General features: G+C 48.0%; 1 protein-coding gene across 10 annotated transcripts in view; it reads left to right on the top strand.

The window, feature by feature from the left end:
* Nucleotides 1–19,920, top strand: part of HERC1 (HECT and RLD domain containing E3 ubiquitin protein ligase family member 1) — a 3,379,312-nt gene that overhangs the window by 11,606 nt on the left and 3,347,786 nt on the right. For all 10 annotated transcript variants that reach the window (XM_069624399.1, XM_069624403.1, XM_069624396.1 and 7 more), the window contains exon 2: nucleotides 1,500–2,452. In XM_069624399.1, the coding sequence (XP_069480500.1) occupies nucleotides 1,523–2,452 (930 nt within the window). In that variant the 5' untranslated portion in view covers nucleotides 1,500–1,522. The remainder of the gene's footprint in view (nucleotides 1–1,499; nucleotides 2,453–19,920) is intronic.

Raw genomic sequence — 19,920 nt, 5'->3', positions numbered from 1 at the left:
TACCTTGTCCTTAGCACTAAGGGGTTAAAAAAAAAGTATGTTTTCGCATTCACTGTAAGAGTTTTCAGGAGTAGTATTTGGCTGTATCATATGCTTAAACGGCAATCTGTCTGGACTTGGAAATTTAAAAAAATAAAATTAAAGTAACGCATATTGGAAGCAACTGGGATTTGTTGAGAATCAAATTGTAGAAGCTGCTTAACTCATGGCAGGATTGGGTTGTTAATAGGAGCATTTCAGTAGGTACAACCATGTGGAACAGGCAAGGCTGATGGTACTTACCTTGCAGCTCTGTTTTGCATTTATGCATCCATTAGCAGCACTGCAGCTAAACTTGCTTGATACATCTGGGTGGAGGGAACATCCGTTAACTGCAAGCTTTAGTGTGTATGATCAGCAGTAAGTACTGCTCGTTGCAAGCTACTAGCCAAGCATTAAAAAGTCACTTGCCACCCCAATTCTCATACAAGCGGCACACCATTTCGTACTTGCCAAGGGCCAGTTATCACTAGCCAGTGTCTAGTGGCTATTGTTCATTTTGAGCCCTGCTGCTCATTTCAGGTTAGGTAACTGTTGGGTGGGAGTAGCCTATAGTTGGAAATTAGCCTCACACCGCTTAACTGAGCAAAGATATTGACTGTTGGTTCATTGATCGTATTTTCCTGTACTATGTATCTAATCTAGAGTCTGATTGCGTTTGCTGTAGATTTCAAGGAATTTGGCAGCGTTTGTTAAAAATCAAGCCATATAATCTTTTAGGCTTCAGAGACTGAAGGTGTTCTATTCCTTCTGCAAGGTTTCGATTTGCACTGTATTTGATACTGCATTTATTATGGTTTGCCAATGGTTTATCTTTAGATGATTGGCGTAATGGCGATTTGGTGTGGATGACCTGTATTTAGACTAACATTTCTAAGATTGTGGCCCCTGAAGTACCATCGTTCAAAACGAAGTTCATTTTGTGTACTGAGGCTTGCTAAACTCTGGGTGACCTATAGTTATGTGTTTTAACTGTCTTTTCTGAAAATGCAATTTATTTTTTAAATAGTTATGTGCAGCATAACGCCATTTTATCCTCCAGTTTATTTCTGGGAAGCTTGATAGTCTGTCACGAATAGTGTTCCCCTTGCAGAGTGGGTGTTACTTCAAAAGCTGCAACGGCAAAAAAAAATCAAATTCTCATTCATGTCATTGCATTTAACATATTTGCGCTGCTTGCTGTCAATTGATAAAAAAGACCAGTACAGTATGCTCCAAATGAAATAGTATGTACAATTGCAAATGAGTGATGCTTATGGTGCGATGCATTGCAAATGACTGTTTCAAGGTACCAGAAAATTGCAGACTTACTGGACAACGTGATGAACTTGCCAGAGGGGTAAACAAAAAAAAAGAGCATGACAAAGACCTAGGTCGTTCAGAGGTGTGGGGGTTAGGGAGTCAAAATAAGAGGACTCCTCTTAAGCCTTTCTGATGTACACATGTTCTCTCTCTTCCAGGGCTAATGGCTGTAGAGTGAAGTATGGCTGCAATGGTCCCTCCTGTGAAGCTGAAATGGCTGGAGCATCTCAATAGCTCATGGATCACAGAAGACAGTGAATCCATTGCAACTCGAGAGGGTGTGTCTGTCCTTTATTCCAAATTGATCAGCAATAAGGAGGTTGTGCCCCTGCCTCAGCAGGTTCTGTGCCTCAAAGGACCTCAATTACCAGACTTCGAGAGAGAATGTCTTTCTAGTGATGAGCAAGACCATTATCTCGATGCCCTCCTTGGCAGCCAGCTGGCACTGGCTAAGATGGTTTGTTCGGACTCTCCTTTTGCTGGAGCACTTAGAAAAAGGCTTCTTGTCTTGCAGCGAGTCTTTTATGCACTATCTAATAAATACCATGATAAAGGAAAAGTAAAACAGCAGCAACATTCACCGGAAAGCAGCTCTGGGTCAGCCGATGTCCATTCCATTAGTGAGCGTCCCCGGTCAAGTACTGATGCGCTCATAGAAATGGGGGTCCGTACTGGGTTGAGCCTACTGTTTGCACTACTGAGGCAAAGTTGGATGCTTCCTGCTTCAGGATCTGGCATCAACCTTTGTAATGATGTTATCCATACTGCAATAGAAGTTGTGAGTTCCCTGCCTCCTTTGTCTCTAGCAAATGAGAGCAAGATTCCACCCATGGGCTTAGACTGTTTACTACAAGTGACAACCTTTCTTAAAGGAGTAACTGTTCCTAACTCAAGTGCTGACACGCTTGGCCGCAGACTTGCTTCAGAATTACTACTTGGGCTAGCGGCTCAACGTGGTTCTCTGAGGTACCTACTTGAATGGATTGAGATGGCTCTGGCATCCTCTGCAGTAGTGAATACCATGGAGAAGGGCAAGCTGCAGCTGAGCCAAGAGGGAACGATCAGCTTTGAATGCTTTATGACTATCTTAATGCAAATGAGGAGGTCCTTGGTAAGTATGTACAATTTTTTTCCAGTGATGTAATATTGTAATTACTTTAATGCTTAGATGGCATGCGTTGCTGAGTGATGACAAAATAGCTGAGTGTTCAATACTGTGCTACAGATAACTTCCAAAAACACTGGATTCTGAAATGTAACTTGAAAGTGTCCTCCTTCTATGCACATTGTTTTATAGGTATGTATTGTGGCACTTTCCTTAAGGTGGGATGCGTTATATGTGCCAGCCAACAATTTGATCTATTCATACAATGAAGGCAAACCCATTCTGTCAAAAATAGTCCTATAGGGTGCATAGCATTGCAGTACAAACGTTCAGTTGCACTCTACAAGCCAGGCACAAGTCACTTGCTCCTCAGTTCACCTAAGCTACATAGCAAACAATGTCTTATTCAGAGTGTTGCAGCTACTCAAGCGTATCACACCGCTACACTGCAGGGATCATGGGTTACTCATACACCGGTGAAATGTCTAGACGGAAAACTTTCCACCCCCTGCATGATCACGGCTAATTAAAGATGACTCTGTGACTGATCGGTTATAAGAAATTACCTATGCTCCCCTGTAAAACAACGTAATAAGAGAGAACATTCTAAATGGTTAGAGAAGATCTTGGATCTCACAAGAACTACATTAATCCGTCCTGACGAAGGCCTGGAAGAGAAATACATAGAGATCGCAACGGATGGGCGAATCTCGTAGGAAAAGGCCAAAATGCATTGTCGACATGGGTATAAACTACATCCTGTGGTAGCGAGATGAGGGATATCGAGCAATAAGAATCCCTAGGGAAGTTGATGTATGTCAGATCAAGCTTTGAGAAGACCGAGATTGCAAAATCATAAGTAATGTGGACCGAGTTATTGGAACCCAGATCCCTGTAGACCTTGCTGAATCAATTTAGCAGTATAACAATATTTTGCTTGTAAGAACTGCAACACTCCCTGATGTCAATGTTGTAAATTGGCTGAACATTGTACTGTATTTTGCTCATTTGCACATTTTGACACTTTAACCCTGTTTGCACTATTTCACTCATTGCACTTTGGAACATAATATGTAGTAGGTGTTATGATGCATTTTATTCAATTTTGTAATCAAAAAAGATATATATATCTTAAAGATATTTTACACCTATTCTGCAAGAGTCATCACTAGCCAAATGTAAATTTTGAGGCATAATCTCAGCCTTGTCTCTGAAGAAATTCAGATATTTTGCATATGTTTCAAATTACTTGCTATTATACATTTTTTCGGTCTGATTACTGTATGTTTTCAGAAAAGCAATCCAAGTGTTTTAACGTACTTTTGAGTTGTTGAAACCAAAATCTGATCTAAAAATGGGGTTGTCTATACACTGGGGATCGAAATAAAGACTTGATGAGTAGGTGCAAATGTCAGCTTCTGGGTATTGGGAATTATCCAGGAAGCAGTAGCTAGTACACGGGGTGCTGAAAATCTTACTGGACAACTGTTTTTCTGGGATGTAGGGCGCTCTGCTTTTAATCTAGATGTGGCCTAATGTTCAATTTTGCTGATTTGCAAATATGCAATTACGACCCCATATATATTTATTTATACCACTAGTTGGCATTGGGATTCAAACATCTTTGGCTAGCGGTCTGTCAAGTCAACCAGAAGTTAAAAAATAGATCCCAGCAATTAATTATTTTACATTTTTATTAGCATTTTAATTATTTGCAACAGTAAACATTTGCAATCCTCCACCCCTCGACTCCAAGCCCTCCATGGCCTCTCCCCCTGCTGTGCGATCAGAGAGCAGGGCACTCGCAGATAAACATTTTAGTGAATTCCCAAGATGTGTAGTCTGTGAGGGAAGTAAGGTTCCTTATATCTTTGTGCAAGAAGGACCGTACCAGTTCCCATTCAGTTGAAAACTTAGATTGATCGCTCTGTAGGGAGTATGTGATCCATTCTAACAAAGTTCCAAACCTTGGCTTTCCAGTCTTGCTCGCTTTGGGGCTCTTTAGATCTCCATTTTTTTGCATGGTAACGAGCAGTGAAGCCAAGCTCAAGATGGTATAGGCTTTTCGTCTGTGTGTTGGCCACAGTTTGTCATCCGGTTCGCATAGGCCCAAGAGATATTCCCTGATCCCCCTCTTAGCCTGAGTGCCAAAGATTTTCTGCATATCTTCATGGACTGTCCCCCAGAACCTCAACCATATCGGGCAGCTCTGCAAGATGTGGATCCAGTCACCCCCTCCCTTGGGCATTCCCGGCAGCAGCTTTGAGATGTTCGAGCACCCACCTGTAGGCGCACAGGAGTATAAAGCCATTGGGTCATGATCTTATACCAAAATTCCCTCACTCACATGGCGCAGGTGAGTTTAGGCATGTCCCTCAAAATCTGTAAATCTGTTTCCACTCTTCCACCTCTGCGACCTCCGCTGTGGTCTCTTCCCATCTATGCATATAGGCGGGCAGTGTAGTGCAAGCACTTTCCGTTAGCATTTTATATATGCTTGAAATAACATGTTTATCCCGTGAGTTTATTGTAAGATCCCTTTTGTGAGGGGTTTAGTAGCTGCCGTTCTGTTGGAGGATGGGGGGAGCGGGCAATCAACCATGCTCAGTTGGAGATATTGCATTCTGCCCCCTTCTTCCAGTCTCAGCTCTGCCTTGCACTGCTCAAACTGTTTGATCTCTTAACCTTGAAACATAACCCTTATTTTAACACCCCGCTGCTTTCCAACAGTGAAAATCACCGCTGACTAGGCCTGGAGAGAACTGTGGATTGCGAAACAATGGTAAATGGAAATGGGAAGGATGTGATGCAGTGCATATCCGCTGCCTTGTCCCATATATCGTCCACCAGTCTTGTGATGACGCTTTTATGCATGTTTTGTGGCCTATCCACCCTGCTTAGCCATAGAGCCTCTCCCAGGGAAGCACCGGGAGGATGGCACAGGGGCAACGTGCTCGCCTTGGAAGCAAGACTTCACAGAGCACCACAGGTTTGATACCCGGGTCCGCGCTTAAAAACCTCTGGTTAGTTAGCGCGTTCTAAATAACCTATCATATGTTACCCAACACTGCCTCATCCATTTGTGCCCAGCTTTTTTCAGTTGTCCCCATGAACCAATCCCTGATAACCCTCAGCTGGGCTTCCTTGTTCGGAAGTTGCTTCAATGAGCGTATTGCTATTCTCCCCTGAGGGTCACCTTAAAGGCATCGCAAAGGCAGCTCTCTGACATTTATGGGGGAAGTATTGGAGACAAAAGTCCCTGATCTTAGTCTTTGTCGGTGCCAGGCACTGCATCGTTCAGCTCTTCTTGGGTGAATGCCCAGTTCCAGAGCCCTCGCCTATCAAGCAGCAGGCCGACCATTATGGTGAGGGGGGCATGATCTGACGGTGATATTGTGCCAATGTATATTTCTTGTATCCTGTCCAAAAGGTTTACTGCTGACTAAATGTAATTCGATGCGGGAAATTGACTTGTGCACATGCGAGTAGTAGGTGTAGCCCTTCTGTCCCCCCCCCCAGAGGGAGGTCCAGGTGCCATTTAGGGCCAGGTGATCTATCTTGGCGAGGAGAGCTTGTGAGTGGGGGTGACTGCCTGTGATAAGTAGTGGCTCGTCTATCCCTCCGCGGGTACCATGCTTGGTTAAAGTCCCCCATTAAGAGGATCGCCCCTTTCCCGAATGCCTCTAGGTCTGCTAGTGTTGCCCTAAGTATTGCAGTTTGTACTTGTGTCCATCTTGTTTTCTGATGGGAGTCTCCTGTAGGGTGACAATGTCTGGCTGTGTGCGGTGGGGCAACCGGTCAACTTTCTTTTGGTAGGGGAGTTCAGCCCTCTGATATTAAACGTTAGGCATGTGAAGATGAGTGACCACAACGCCAGAAGGCACTGTGCTGCCTGCTCATTCCTCGCATCCGGTCTTCTCTGCCCCCAAAATGTGTTGGGCATGTGTCCTACCCAAACTCCTACCCCCTCAAAGACCAACACCGCAACCCCATCGAAAAACCTGTGCGGGCCAAAGTACCTAATGAATCTTCGGGACCATAGCTCTCGGCCTTGACCCGCCACTGTTTCCAGGAATAACTAGCGGGAATCCTAATACCCCCATTGCGATTCAAATTGTTTGCTGGAGAGCCCGCCATCCGTGTCCAGGTGCCCACACCTATTGTGGCTCGCACTGAGAATGAGCTCATGAACTCCAAGCTGATTAGGCACATTGGGTTGGCTCAGTCTAGTGTTCCGCTATGTAGTTTTTGCCCCCAGAGCTGTTTTAGTGCTGGCTACTTTGTCAAGCTCTTGCCACCTGAGTCCATTCCCATGACTTACTCTTTGGCTGCTCGTCATTGCTCTTGGCACCGTGGACGCCATCAAAATGTAGGATGTGTAATCCCTTGTCGCAGGTGGTGATCCGGTGTTTATGCCCTCTCCAGGATAACAGTAGACCAAAGGGGAAGGTCCACTTGTATTTAATTTGTTTTGCTGCTAACACCCTCACGGCCCCATCTCTCTGCACTTTTGTCGACTGGGCTAGGTCTTGATAGAGTTGGATTTCAGCTCCATTGTGTGTGATCCCGCCCGGTTGTCCTCCCTTCTGGTTATATGAAGTTAGCGCTGGCACAATCTCCCTGGGCCGAGACCCTGGGGCTTGCTGTTTGGGGCTGGTCCAGTGGACCGTATTCATGAGTATTTACTCTGGTCTCTCAACACCAAACTGCGAAGATCTGCTGCACAGTGTCTTTCAGGTCTTTGTCGGGTACTTGCTTAAGCCCTGCACACGTAGATTGGATCTCCGGGATCTGTTTTCCAAGAGTCTTGCACTGTAATTCAAGTTTGTGTGAGATTCTGACTAGGTCTTGTAGGGTCTCATCGGTCTTCCTACTGTCTTCCACTACCTTTTTGAGCGCTCGTTTGCGTCCGTCCGATCTTAGAGTGATGCCTTATCCATCTTCAGGTCTTCAATTGCCAGCTTAATTTGAATTGCAAAGGCAGAAAATTAGGTTTGAATAGCGGATGTGCACTTTTCCTGAAAATCCCTGAAGCATGATTCGGAGACCGCCTTGCTGATCGCCATGGCGGTGGAAGGAATTTCCGGGTGGGCAGTCACCCACTCGTGGGCAGAGGAGGATGCAGCATCAGGATCCTTGGGGCAGCAGTGCTACAAGGTGCCCTCTTGCTGTGGAGCTGGAGAAGGCCGTCCACTGGGGGTGCCCTGGGTCTTGCACCCTGGCATTAGGTCAGTCAGGGGGCAGGGGGAGGGGTGGGTCTGAGGGCTATGCTTAAAAAATCGAGGGACTTCCCCAGCCCAGCTGCCAAGTCCTTACTGATGCTGCTTCAATTTGAGTTATGCATGTGTGCTCCATCCCCGAGCAAGCACTGACATGTGGTGCAAACAGTATGGGTCTCGTGCCCCCCCTCACTGGGGCCACCCGGACCACTGATGAGAAGGCAAGGTCCCAGCCGAGAACACTCGCTCCACCAATCTCTGTGGGGGCCGCAGACATCTGCAACACCCAAACTGCTCCCACAGCTCACCTTGCCCAGGCTTTGCACCTTGTAGGAGTCAGTCTCCGCTGAACGTCGGCACCAACAGCAATTGCTTCCTCCTCGCTCTTTGGGAGTGCAGAGTATTCTCCAGCACACCCGCCTACGGCACCGCCCGCAGTGCCGAAGCAGGGACCCCCGTCTCAACTGGCGGTGCGTCCTGTTAACTGACGGGGGCGGGCCGCAACCTCCGCTCAGGCCCCACTTGTGTGGTTTCCCGCTTCTGGCGCTCCAGTGTTTTGCCGCCGCCTGGAGGCCTGCAGTCTCAAGACTCCTGGTGTTCTGGTCATCAGCCAGGCTGTACCACCAACAACTTTCCGGCCCTGGGACGTAGAGCCCCCCCATCCCCCAAACACCCCTATGCGGGGCTGCTGAGAAGCCGGTTCCTCTACATGCAGCAGCCTTGCACAGACAAGTGCGCTATGGCCCACCGCAGGTCGGTGTCCTGCTGCCAGAGCTTGGTACTGGTGCAGGAATTTAGTTGCCGACTGGTGCCGGTGATGCAGCGAGTGCCAGAATCTGGTTGCAGCCTCTTCTCTGGAGCCACTTGTGCTGCGTTTTTTTTATTATTGGGGTGGTCCCAAGACGGAGCTCCTGTCCGACTGTCTCCGGGCGCCATCTTGGAATCCCTGATCCCAGCAATTTTGATACCTGCAAACCTGCTTCATAGATAAATAGACCCGTAATTCCTCAAATGCTTCATTTCACAGCCTAACACAACCATATTTATTGCTGCTCACTCTTCAACAGCCAAGCAACAAGATAAATGTCACAACAGATGTTATCATAAAGGTAGAATTGTAATAGTGTCACAGGTGGCCTCAATAACACACCAAATCCCAAAGCTAGTTGAAGGGCTTTTAAGTTTCTTGAAACTGGCACTAAAGGCTATCCCTCATCTAGAGACAGCAAAACCCAAGTGTCCCTATTCCCCAGGTTTGTATCAATCGATTGTTTAACCCTACCATCACTCACCATATCTATTTACACTCCCTTGGTACTTTCTAGTTGTGACATACTCTACTTCGGATTAGTACTGAGGGATTGTACCGTCTAGGCACTTAAGCCCACTCTGTCTTCCTTTCATGCCTTGATGTTCCTCTCCCTGTGTGTCTCCATTGCTCGTGCTACTCCATCTACACCCACCTCCCCTGCCTATATCTTTCTCCTTGGTCCCTATGTGTTTCGCTCTACACTCCACCCTCCTTTATTACTCCTTCCTACTTTCATCTACTACTCTCCCCCTCTACTCCACCCCATTTTATTAATTCATCCCCTTCTGCGCCTCAGTCACTTTCTTCCACTCTCTCCCTACTCTCCACTTTTACACTCTCATTACACGCACTCGTAACACAGTTCCACTTTCTCTCACCAACGAACACCTGACCTTCTCCAAAAATCTCCACAGTCCTTCCTTTGGTTCTCTTAACCCCCCTCCCCAATCAGATGAGGTGGAAGACTCGAGAATGCATATAAAAGACTAAGCCCACCCCATTTTACCCTCATGCCTGATCAGTGGCAGCCTACGTTGGTTAATTTCCCAATTCGTGTTGGGGAGGGACGTCGTAGCTGAATCACAGGCAAGCGTATGAATGTCCCTTAAGTTTGGATCAAGATGCTGCTCTGTGGTGGAATCGCTAAGTGTATTGGTGTCCTTTAAGTTCAAATTCAGGAGTGCTCAGCAACAAGTTTGTCCAAGTGCGTATCTAGGAGCTGTGCTGCAGTGACTCTCGCCATGTGTGTAGGTGCTAGTTGGCCGCATGAAGTGTTTCCTGCTGCAGCACAATGTTCTTGCTGTTCTGCGTAGTGAATGTGTCTCTGGTGGAAATGTTGTAACTGAAGCAGTATGTCAGGAAGCTCTGGTGCATTGTGGGCGGTCTGCGTGACATGCTGATACATTGTATGGCCTGAAATGAGAAGAAAACTGTCCGGCATCTTACTACAGAGGTTTAGGGTGATTAACAGTGGTGCTACCCAAGAACATATCGGCACTTAGGAAGGGTACAGGTACTGGAACTCTCCCAACTGCCACCTAACCCAATCTGGGGGTAGGAATGGCTCTGTATTCCAACCTGATAGGCTTCCCACCACAAACTGACGGGGAGTGGGGTGGTGTCCCCATTCCCTCTTGACAAAGTTAGGCTATTGACCTTGTCACATAAGGCACCTGCACTGGACTAGCTTCTTTTATGTTTCAGGTATGCTGGCATCACACTTTTGCTTCATCTCCCTCTTGCACTCTTGTTTTTTTTTTTTTATTTTTTTATTTTGGCTTTGCTGATCGTTTCCTACCCCATGTTTGGGTGGTTTATTGCTTGTCACAATACTCCTGTGTGGCTTCTTTTAATTTTAGTTTACTTGCAGTCACACTGACTTCTGGAATGGCATATTGCAATGCTTTGCTTCCCCTGTCTTGTGGGTTTTGCCATCTCCTTGCTTAGGCTCTCAGCATGTACAGGGGAGGAAGGATATGATATGGTATTTATAACACGCCTGTACACAAGTGTTTCTAGCTGCCACAAGACGAGGAGGGGGGAACAGAGGGAAGACATCTAGGAGACTGGGCCAGAGTTCAGTGTGCCAGTGTGTGGAGACCAATGTCCCTTTGGGCTCCAAACACTATGTCCCTTCGCCCAATGAATCTCCTTTACCAGAACACAACCCCTCTGCATCTGGTAAACGCATCCAAAACCACAACTCCCAGAATGCCTGCTATCCTGTTTTCTACCCGGATATTCCCATTCTTCTTCACATCCCTCTGATAATTCAAATTCATTCCCGAACACCCAATCTACCTAGACAAAACACTACCGTTCCCGCAATCCACTCTTTTCAGTTCACAATCCTGGCTATCCCTGTTTGCTTCATAAACCCTACCAATCCCATCTCTCTTTTATGAACTTCCAGACCCCCCTAGAGTACGAGGGTTATATTCCTATATCCCGTAGGATACTCGACAATCCCACCCCCCCCGACCCCACACCCCTCCTCCAACACAAACACTTTTCTGCACCACAGGAAACAGACTAATTCCAGAGCTGTTCACCTGACATGTCCTAACCCAAGGGCCGGGCAGAGTCAGGCAATTGACCAGAATCATACACGTCTGACAGCCCTTGCCTTCCCCACAGGGATAAAAGGTGGAGCACGAGAGCACAGGACGGGCAGGGCAGACTGCACAACGTGAGAGCAAATCGAGCATGGCAGTTCAAGTGGAGGAGAAAGATGGCACATACCGAGAGGGTGACCAGGAAAGATGCGGCCTGGCCCTTTCTGACCAAGGCCTGTGAATCTTCTACAGAAGGAATCGTAATACCGCAAATAGTCAGGGTATGTTGTAGCAGAGATCACCGGTACACGTGACCCTCCTCCGCTGATAACCAAGCCGGGGAGAGACGCCTGTCTCCATACCAACCTAGACTCCAAAGAGAGGGAAAGTCAAGTGGTTCATCACAGCCGGTGAATGGAGGGGAAAGTCGATAAGAAACCGAACTCTGTTGAACAAAAAGTAGCAAACTGCTAAGTCCCATGAACAGGGTTTTGACAGGAGTGAACCTGACCGAGTGAACTGTTTGAAAGGACATTAAGGTATTTGTGAAAGGCCATCGTGAACCCGATAGGAGGCCAAAAGTCAAGAGGAATCTGAGCCCAAGAGAGGGGGAATCCTAGACTGAAAGGCTGTCACCTAAAGACTGTTGAATATAAAAAGGTGGTGGTGTGGGAACGAAAGCCATAGTGAGAGGGTCCTGAGCCCGATGGAGGGAAACACAAAAGGACCAGGGGAAGATGATTGTCCCCCACCCCCGGCACTTGTGGCGATACATTTGGAAGGAACCTTTCGTTTGTTCATTTGTTTTACATCCGGTCCTCTAAGGCATGAGACTTTTAGGAGTTAAGAGACTTGACCATCGACGGCCCTGATACCTGAATCGAAACTGTCATCTCCTGCTGAGCAAGCTAGAGTGTGCTGTGCTCAGGAGTCCCGCCTTGTCCCAGTGCTCAAAATGTGGGGAAGGGATACCCCAGCTACCACATCCTGACTTATTTGTGAACACGCTTTCTTTCTTATGAACCCTATTCCACACTTTCTGTAATGGGTTGTAAAGATTTGGCAATATTTTTTTTAGTATAGGCCTTTTACTTTGATAAGACACGATAAGGACAGCGTAATTTTTCATTTGATGGTTGAAGCTTGCTCCCATCTTAGATTTAGGTTAGTCGTTTTTCCACTCTGTGTTTACAGTTTACTAAACACCCTTGAACTGTGATCACTTTTGTCTGTCTTTACTGTTGCCACCATGAGTTCCTTACAGAAGGTCTTGCGTTGCTTTTGGAGCCAGAGTTGGTTCTGCTCAAGTTTGAGAGAGCAGGGAGGCTGTTCCAGAGGGAGGCCCCTGCTGAAGAGAGGGATCTGCCCCAACTCTGTTTGGAAAAGCGTCTGACCCTCAGAGTTGGAGGTGGATGAGCAAAGAGCTAAAGAAGGGAGAGGTTTAGGAAGAGGCAGTTGGAGGTAGTGCGGTCCCAGAAAGCCTAGTGGATGATGCATAGGGTCTTGAACTTGACCCTTGCTGCCACAGGAAGCCAGTGAAGAGATTTCAGAGCTGGAGAGATATGATCCCTGGGTTTGAGGCCAAGGAAAGGTCTTGCAGTCCTGTTCTGGATAAGTTCTAGAGGTTGGAGAGTAGAGACATGCAGATTTAGAAAGAGCCTATTGCAGTAGTCCAGCCTAGAGAGGACCAGAGCTCTGGGGACGGTGACCTTCTGGGGGAAAGTGAGGAAAGGAAGAATACCTTTGAGGAGGTGTAGCTGATAGTTTGACTTCTTAAATACTTCAGAGATGTGAGGAGAGGGTGCAGTCTAAGATGACACAAAGGTTATTAGCCTCACAGATAGTAGCAGGAAGAGGGCCTAGAGTGGGCGGCCAGAGAGGAAAGCAGGGAGCTGGTGTTCCGATGAGGAGGATCTCAGTCTTACTGTGATTAATGCAGAGAGCATTAGCGGCACACCATTCCTGAATTGTGGCAGACAGTCTGGTGTGAGAAAAGGGGAAGAGGCGGGCGGCTGAGGGGATCCTGAAAGAGAGCTGGGTGTCATCCCCATAACACTGAAAGTTGGAGCAGAAAGTAGCGATGCATTGGGCAAAAGGTGCCAGGTAGTGGTTGAAAATCCAGTGAGGAAGGTTGGACCCCTGGGGAACACCACAAGTAGTGAGATGGAGAGATAGCAAAGAGGAGGGACCCCAGGACCCGAGGACCAGTCCGTGAGAAAGGAGGTCAACCAGGCCAGGCCAGGCCCTGATCAGTGATACACAGGTTATCACAGAGGCGATTGAGCAGGATGGCATGGTTGTCCATATCGAAAGCAGAAGAAAGATTGAGGATGAGGACAGAAGGAAGATTGGAGTCGAGGTTAAAAAGCAGGTCTTCACATGTGTTCAGGAGAGCAGTTTCCGTGCTTCTGGCAGCTATGAAGCCAGTCTGGTGGTTGTGGAGACCACCAACAGATTCAGTGTGCAGATAAAGCCGGGAGATGGCCAGCTTTTTCCAGAGTTTGCCCAGGAAAGGAGTGATGGAGATCAGGCGATAGCCGGCAAGGAAGGATTGTCAGAGGGCTTCTTTAGAAGGTGGTGCACACGGAAGTGCTTAAGGGAGAGGGGAAGGTTCCAGTGGCAAAGGAGCGATTGCCGAAATCGCCCAAGGCTGGACCAAGGGTGTCAATGTGGTCTTTGATGGAGGAGGAGCAGGACCAGGACCTTGCCGATTTTTGAAGAGTTTGCCTCAGTTCTTAGATGCCGCAGAGACACAGGCTTGGATGTGGGATCTCTTCTTAGCGAGGACAGTCTGTATTGCCTTTGGAACAGGCAGCAGGCCAGTTTGTCACGGGGTGCGCCTGATGCCCTCCACTTCCTCTCAACCACCCTACATTTGCTTTTAAGGGTGACTAGGTTGGAATCGTACCAAGAGTTATACTTGGATTTGGGCTTCAAACTGATCCTCATGATGGGGACAAGGACTTCAAGAGTGTTGTGTTGGAGATAGAGATGAAGGTTAGATAGGGCTGTGTCGGGGTGTGAGCCAGCCAAAGTTGCAGAAGGAGGAGCGAAAGTAGCATTGAAAGCCTAATCTGACACACGCTTCATGGGTCGGTTGACCGAGAAGGTAGGTGGCAGTGCTGGGGTCGCCTTGGCCTGAGTGGTGGAGAGAGCGAGAGAGAGGGGTGAGGAAAGGACAGTATGGCTCCAGGAGAGAGGAGTGGTGAGAGGGTTGGCGAAGAGGTGGTCTGAGGAGATCAGAACAGCCATGGTGTGCCCTGCAGAGTGAGTCGGGCCAGAGGGAAGAATAGAGTGTGAGGGAGTCATCAGGGTTGCGAAAGAGTCTGAAAAAGAGCAAATAGCATCCAGGTGTTTGTTCAGGTCTCTGAGGAGAAGTTGAGAGGTAGAGCTGAGGAGGGAGGAGGAGCAGTCAGCCCACTCGGTGGAAGAGGGCACCCTGACCAGGCGGCCTGTAGACAGTGGCCACAGTGAGGGAGAGGCCCCGAATGATAGAGAGCCTGCAGGCCTGGCATACAAAGGAGGAATAGCGCTGCATAGGAAGGCAAGGCTACACCCCCACCGGGACAGTTGGTTCTGGCTTCGGAGGGGATCTTATAGTCATCGGGAAGGAGAGTGTCTAAGCTTGTGATAGAGCTGGCTGTGAACCAGGTCTCGGTGAGACAGAGTACATCCAAATCAAATTCTTCCAGTAGATGGCAGATGTCAGATGAGTGTTTGACAGGTGAGCGAGAGTTGAGAGTAGCAATGTCCAGCAGGTTGCCCCCTTTTGAACGACTTCCCGTGGAGGGATACAAGTCAGAGGTATGACCTGCGGAAGTGTCTGAGGATGGGCAGAGGAGGAAGGAGAAGGCAAGATAACAGGGAGGAGGAAGACTCTGCCAGAGGGGTGGCAGAGGAAGGAGGCAACTGGATGGTCGGAGAAGCAGCATAATATGCCATAGAAGTGGCAGAGGATGGAGGCGGCAGAGGAGCCAGATATGGAAAGAAGGGATAGCAGGAGAGGAATTAAATTTGATAAGGCGTGGGAAGCATCTGTCAAAAAGGAGGTTGGCCTGAGGGCCCTGGACCAGAACTGTGCCATTTAAGTAGACATTAATGATGGTCTTGGAGGAGTGGAAGGTGGCCAGGAGGGCCTCCCACTGGATGCCACCATTAATGGGAGAAGAGGAAAAAGAGAGAACAGAGACCATATGTGGGGCCCATAGGCCTGGAGAGGGAACGACAAAGGGGATGTCGGTAAGGGTCTGTCTGGAGGAAGCACTGGTATAGTAATCAGCAATAGGGAGGCCTGGTTTGGGGACCAGGATATCTTTTTTTGAGCTTCTTCCTGCCAGACTTAGTGAGAGGGATAGGATAGTCAATAGAAAAGCAGTTGGAGAAGATGGGTGAGACGGAGAGCATCATAGAGGGTGCAGAGAGGAAGATGGCGGGGAGGGGGGTGTAGCGCTGGGGAGCAGGCAGGTGGGGGGACACACACACGAGGGGGGGACACACACACGAGGGGGGACACACACACACACGAGGGGGGACACACACACGAGGGGGGGGACACACACACGAGGGGGGACACACAAAGGAGGGGGGCAAACGATGGACAAGAAGCAACGACAAGAGAAAATCAGATGCAGTACATAGTCAACCGCAAAGTACAGCACACCATAGGGAACCTAGTAGAAAACTAATGCAGATGCAAAGAAACCGCACAGAGCGCAGCAGGGGACCTGGATTGGAAGAAGCAGGCAGTCAATTGTGACACTAGGAACTGTGGGGAACAGCACAATATCGGAGCAAAGGCGAACCACACCAAATCGGAGCAAAGGAGGACGCTCAAGGTCAATCGCAAAAGGAACCTAGAAGTAAGAATGTACACAACGGGAATGTAGGCAATGACAATGTAAGCCAACAACCGTGGAGCAAAACAAACATCAAGAACAGTATTCAATAGGTCAAGGGAGGGAGGGAGTGGGGAATACGGGGACCAAAGATGTGAGGGAATATAGAGACTAAGAGAAGGATGGTACGTCTCCAAGTAGTGAGGGAGAGCCTGTGGCCTAGGATGCAAAGGGGCACCTGCGAGCATGGGGGGGTAATGGAAGGGTTTGCCAGGATCGGTCACGGGGCAAATGAGTGTGCAAGAGTGAGAAGGGGCACCAGGTCGGGGGGGGGGTTGTGTGGAGTAACTCTCCCCGCACCTTCTCACCTTGCGGCGGCAGGACATGAGGGCGAGGTCGTCCGCACTCACTGTCTACGCCGCTACCCCATCGCCATTAAACTCATGCGTTGCTCAACACCGCGCCCTTGTCCTGCGAGGGCTTTGCCACAGGGGTCGGTACCTCGGTTCTTATAGGCACAGAAGCATGGACGTAGCGAAGCGCGCCAAGTATAACCGGGCAGTGTCTCCTGCGTCGCTCAACACTGTGGCCTTGTCCTGCGAGGGCTTTGATGGCATGCATACTTCGGCACACATTTTCTCACCGGGTTTTGGCCAGTCTAGGCTTCGCCTGACATGAACTTCAGCCTAATTTAAGGCTGCTTTTCATATCTAATTCTGCCTGCAGCCATTGAAGGTCGAAAAAGTTTTGTCAAACCTACAGCACACTGTAACACAAAGTTAGTGTGCACACTTGCTGAACAAATGTTTGTTGGCTCTACAAGAGCACTGAGGTCCAGGAAGTGGTGCTTTCCTATTCTGGCAGATGAGCAAACCACAAATGACAGCTAACTGCCTGGGTTAACTGCACATCATTAGGTGTTATCGGAGAGCAGCTGTTGTGACCTCGAAGGGGAAGTGCTAATATATGATAAATATTCAAGAACAGGAAATTGACAGACACCAACAAGAAGCATCGGGCACGTTGGTGTGGGTAAGGTGCATAAAGTACAGTGGAGGCATTCACTGGGAGGTGCAAAATCCCACCTAATGTAGTTTTACATAGGAGACCTAACTCGGTGAACACAGACACACTCGGCCCTAGGCTTCAGTGTTCCAGATAGCGGATATGATGAACGACACATGGGCAGGGAAACCATGTTCCTTCATACATATAAAGCCGAAGCACAAAAAGGGGGGGGGGGGAAGGGACACCAGCAGACTTGCCAGTGCATTGAAAGCACAAAAAGGGGAGGGGGGACACCAGCAGACTTGCCAGTGCATTGAAGCTTGAGGGGCTGGGGATGAGTCCTGCTGCTGCTCAGGACTGCTCTGCTCAGCAAAGCCACACCCTGGCCCAGCTAAGCAGAACTCGTCAACCCAAGAAGGAGCGGTTTCATTTGAAGCACACTCTGCTGTAAACGTGAGTGATGAGTGGAGGCTTGCTGCATGCATGGAGGCTCTTGGCATGTAGAATAGCGTAGCTTCATGAGACCTAAAGGTTACACATGCTGTTAAACTAATACCACCAATTGTTCTGTGATTTATCTATTCAAACATGGTCTTTGCTCACATGGCAGTCTTGTTCATAGGTGTGATGTTGTGTTATATCTGCTTTTGCTTTAACTTGTTTGACGAAGGAGATAGGGGGTCATTTTAAATGCATTAACATAACTCCTGTGTTAAGTGTATAATTCAGAGTAATGCGTCAAGGTGGTATCTCTTTGAGTCCAAGAACTTTACAATTCCTGGCTGTATATGTTTGATCATGTTGATAAGCACATGAACCTAGGCATGCCTGTCTTTTAGCACTGAGACAAAGCCTAGGGTGAATTTTGACATAAATGACTGATGAGGAGGGGTCTATTTTCACAGCCTCAAACGAGGTGGAGATGAGCGGCTCATGGCCATGCCTAAATCTTAGGCAATCATGACGCGGCTCTTTGTTGACATGGCATCACTGTATGCTTATGAGAACTGGTGTGTCCTTTTAACATCGTAGTTGTTGGCAATTAATCTATGTTCCCTGAAACGTTATTTATAAAAAAAAAAGTTAATTCAAAACACTTGTTGATGCCAAATAAAACCAATGTTAATATGCAGACAATACAAGGAAGCAGTCTAGATTGGTCTAGCAACATTCCTTCAGTGACATTATCTCTAGAAACACATAACAAATAAGATAACAATTGCTGTGCCCTCAGTGCGTGGAAGGTATCGTATAGCATTGTACAATTGTAAATTCTGCCTTACCCATCTCCATCTAAATAAGTCATTAAGTAATCCAGATGCCTGGACAAATCTGCATCTAAATGAGAAAACCCCTGCGTACAAAAGAACCTTTACCCCTCAAATAACCAATCATGTAATATGATGCTCTGTCTAGGATCTCCCGGGTCCTTTAGTGTAAATCACCTAGTAATCAGCTGTAAGAGAAATAACAGGATGTTGAATGTTGTAATGTAGGGAACAATCTCCAGAAGAATTCTCATCACATGCAGTCAGTACTGTGACGATTCAAGGGTATTCGTCCCTTCTCCCCAAGGGGAGCCCCCATCCCCCTTAGAGGCTAGGGAGGTGAGCCTGCTCCACAGCATCTTGCCTAGGGGTTGAGGCAAGTGGGACCTTACTGGGAGAGACTGCCCATTTGGGGGACAAGGAATTCAGTTCCTGTCAGGAATCCCCTGAATCACATCCCATGGTGGCATACATGGGAATGTTGACTGCTCAAAACGGTATACAATCCAGAGACCTGGGTGTAGAGAACAATATACTATTGCCAGCCAGAAAGAGGCTCTTTCCCTGTAAACAGAAATTGCCATTTAACACACCAGTGCAAGTCGAGACAGAGAGTCATGCAGGGGAGGACCTCTTGCTATGTAACACCTGAGGAGAGGAGCCCCAGAGACCCGCGGAGCTCACCAGCTTTGAAACTGCTTTCGGCGAGAGAGCAATGGATCGGATGCACCACGTCCACCAAGGGGGAGAAATGTGGGACCCGCCAGTGGTGGTGTGACGACGACTTCATGGTAGGTAGGGTTTCCCCAGAACAACCACTACACTGCAAAAGCAGGAAACCTTAGCAGATACCTGCAGTGTAACCAGCTCACAGGGAGAGCGGGATACCGGTGGTGACTGAAAAGTGAAGAAAGAAGGCAACCAAGCCGATGCAGAGCAAAAAGAGGCCCTCTGTAGATGTTTCCCCACCTTATCCAAGGTAACTGGGAAAACGGGAGACTGAAAGGGTATTTTTGTGTAATAGCTGAAGCAAGTCTCATTGGAAATGATGAGAAAGTAACATTGAAGCAGAAGTGGCACTTAAGTATCGAGAAAGAGGGAGAATAATGATGAATGTTGGAAAAGAGGTCAGAAAGACTGAGATGCCTATACTGTGGGAAGAGGGGAGAATACTATATATGCTAAGGAACAAAGACTGTAAAGAAGGCGATATCCCAGAGAATAAGATAAGAGAAACCAAACACCCCAAGAGAAACGGGAGCCTTAACTTCCAGGAAAGCGTATTGCGTCTAAAGAAACCTAAAGTACAGAAGGTTCTTCATTGTAATGAAAAAGATCAGAAAACGAGACGGAAGCGACTCATGGAAAGCTATCCATAAAGAGATGAACCCCACAAAGCTTGTGATAGAATTACAAGAATTGATAACAAGAGGTCAGAAGTTTGCTGTTGAGCAGCCCAAGATGGCCTCTTAGCTTCAAGGCTCCGTGCTACACCGACTGAATATTATAAATCATGGCGACTTCTCGAACCACTGAACCCTGAGAAGCGGACCCTGCAAGCATAAACATATGAGGAGGCTGCATGCCGAATTTCATGAGGATTGCCTTCCTCCCGTCGTAATACGAGGGCTTTGTGGGGTGTGCGGAGCGGGGAGATTGCTGCTGCCACGCTGGAGTCACACGCGGCGCGGCAGACAAGCCCTGCTGTGCGTCCTGCTCCCCGGACCTTGCTGTCTGCTCACCCCTGAAGCAGGAGCCGGTCGGCTGCTATCTGACAC

This window comes from Ambystoma mexicanum, chromosome 11 (genome assembly GCF_040938575.1).
Source record: "Ambystoma mexicanum isolate Mex_15411 chromosome 11, UKY_AmexF1_1, whole genome shotgun sequence".
Lineage (NCBI taxonomy): Eukaryota > Metazoa > Chordata > Amphibia > Caudata > Ambystomatidae > Ambystoma > Ambystoma mexicanum.
Note: the sequence above shows the minus strand (reverse complement) of the source record. Positions and strands in the feature narration are given on the sequence as shown.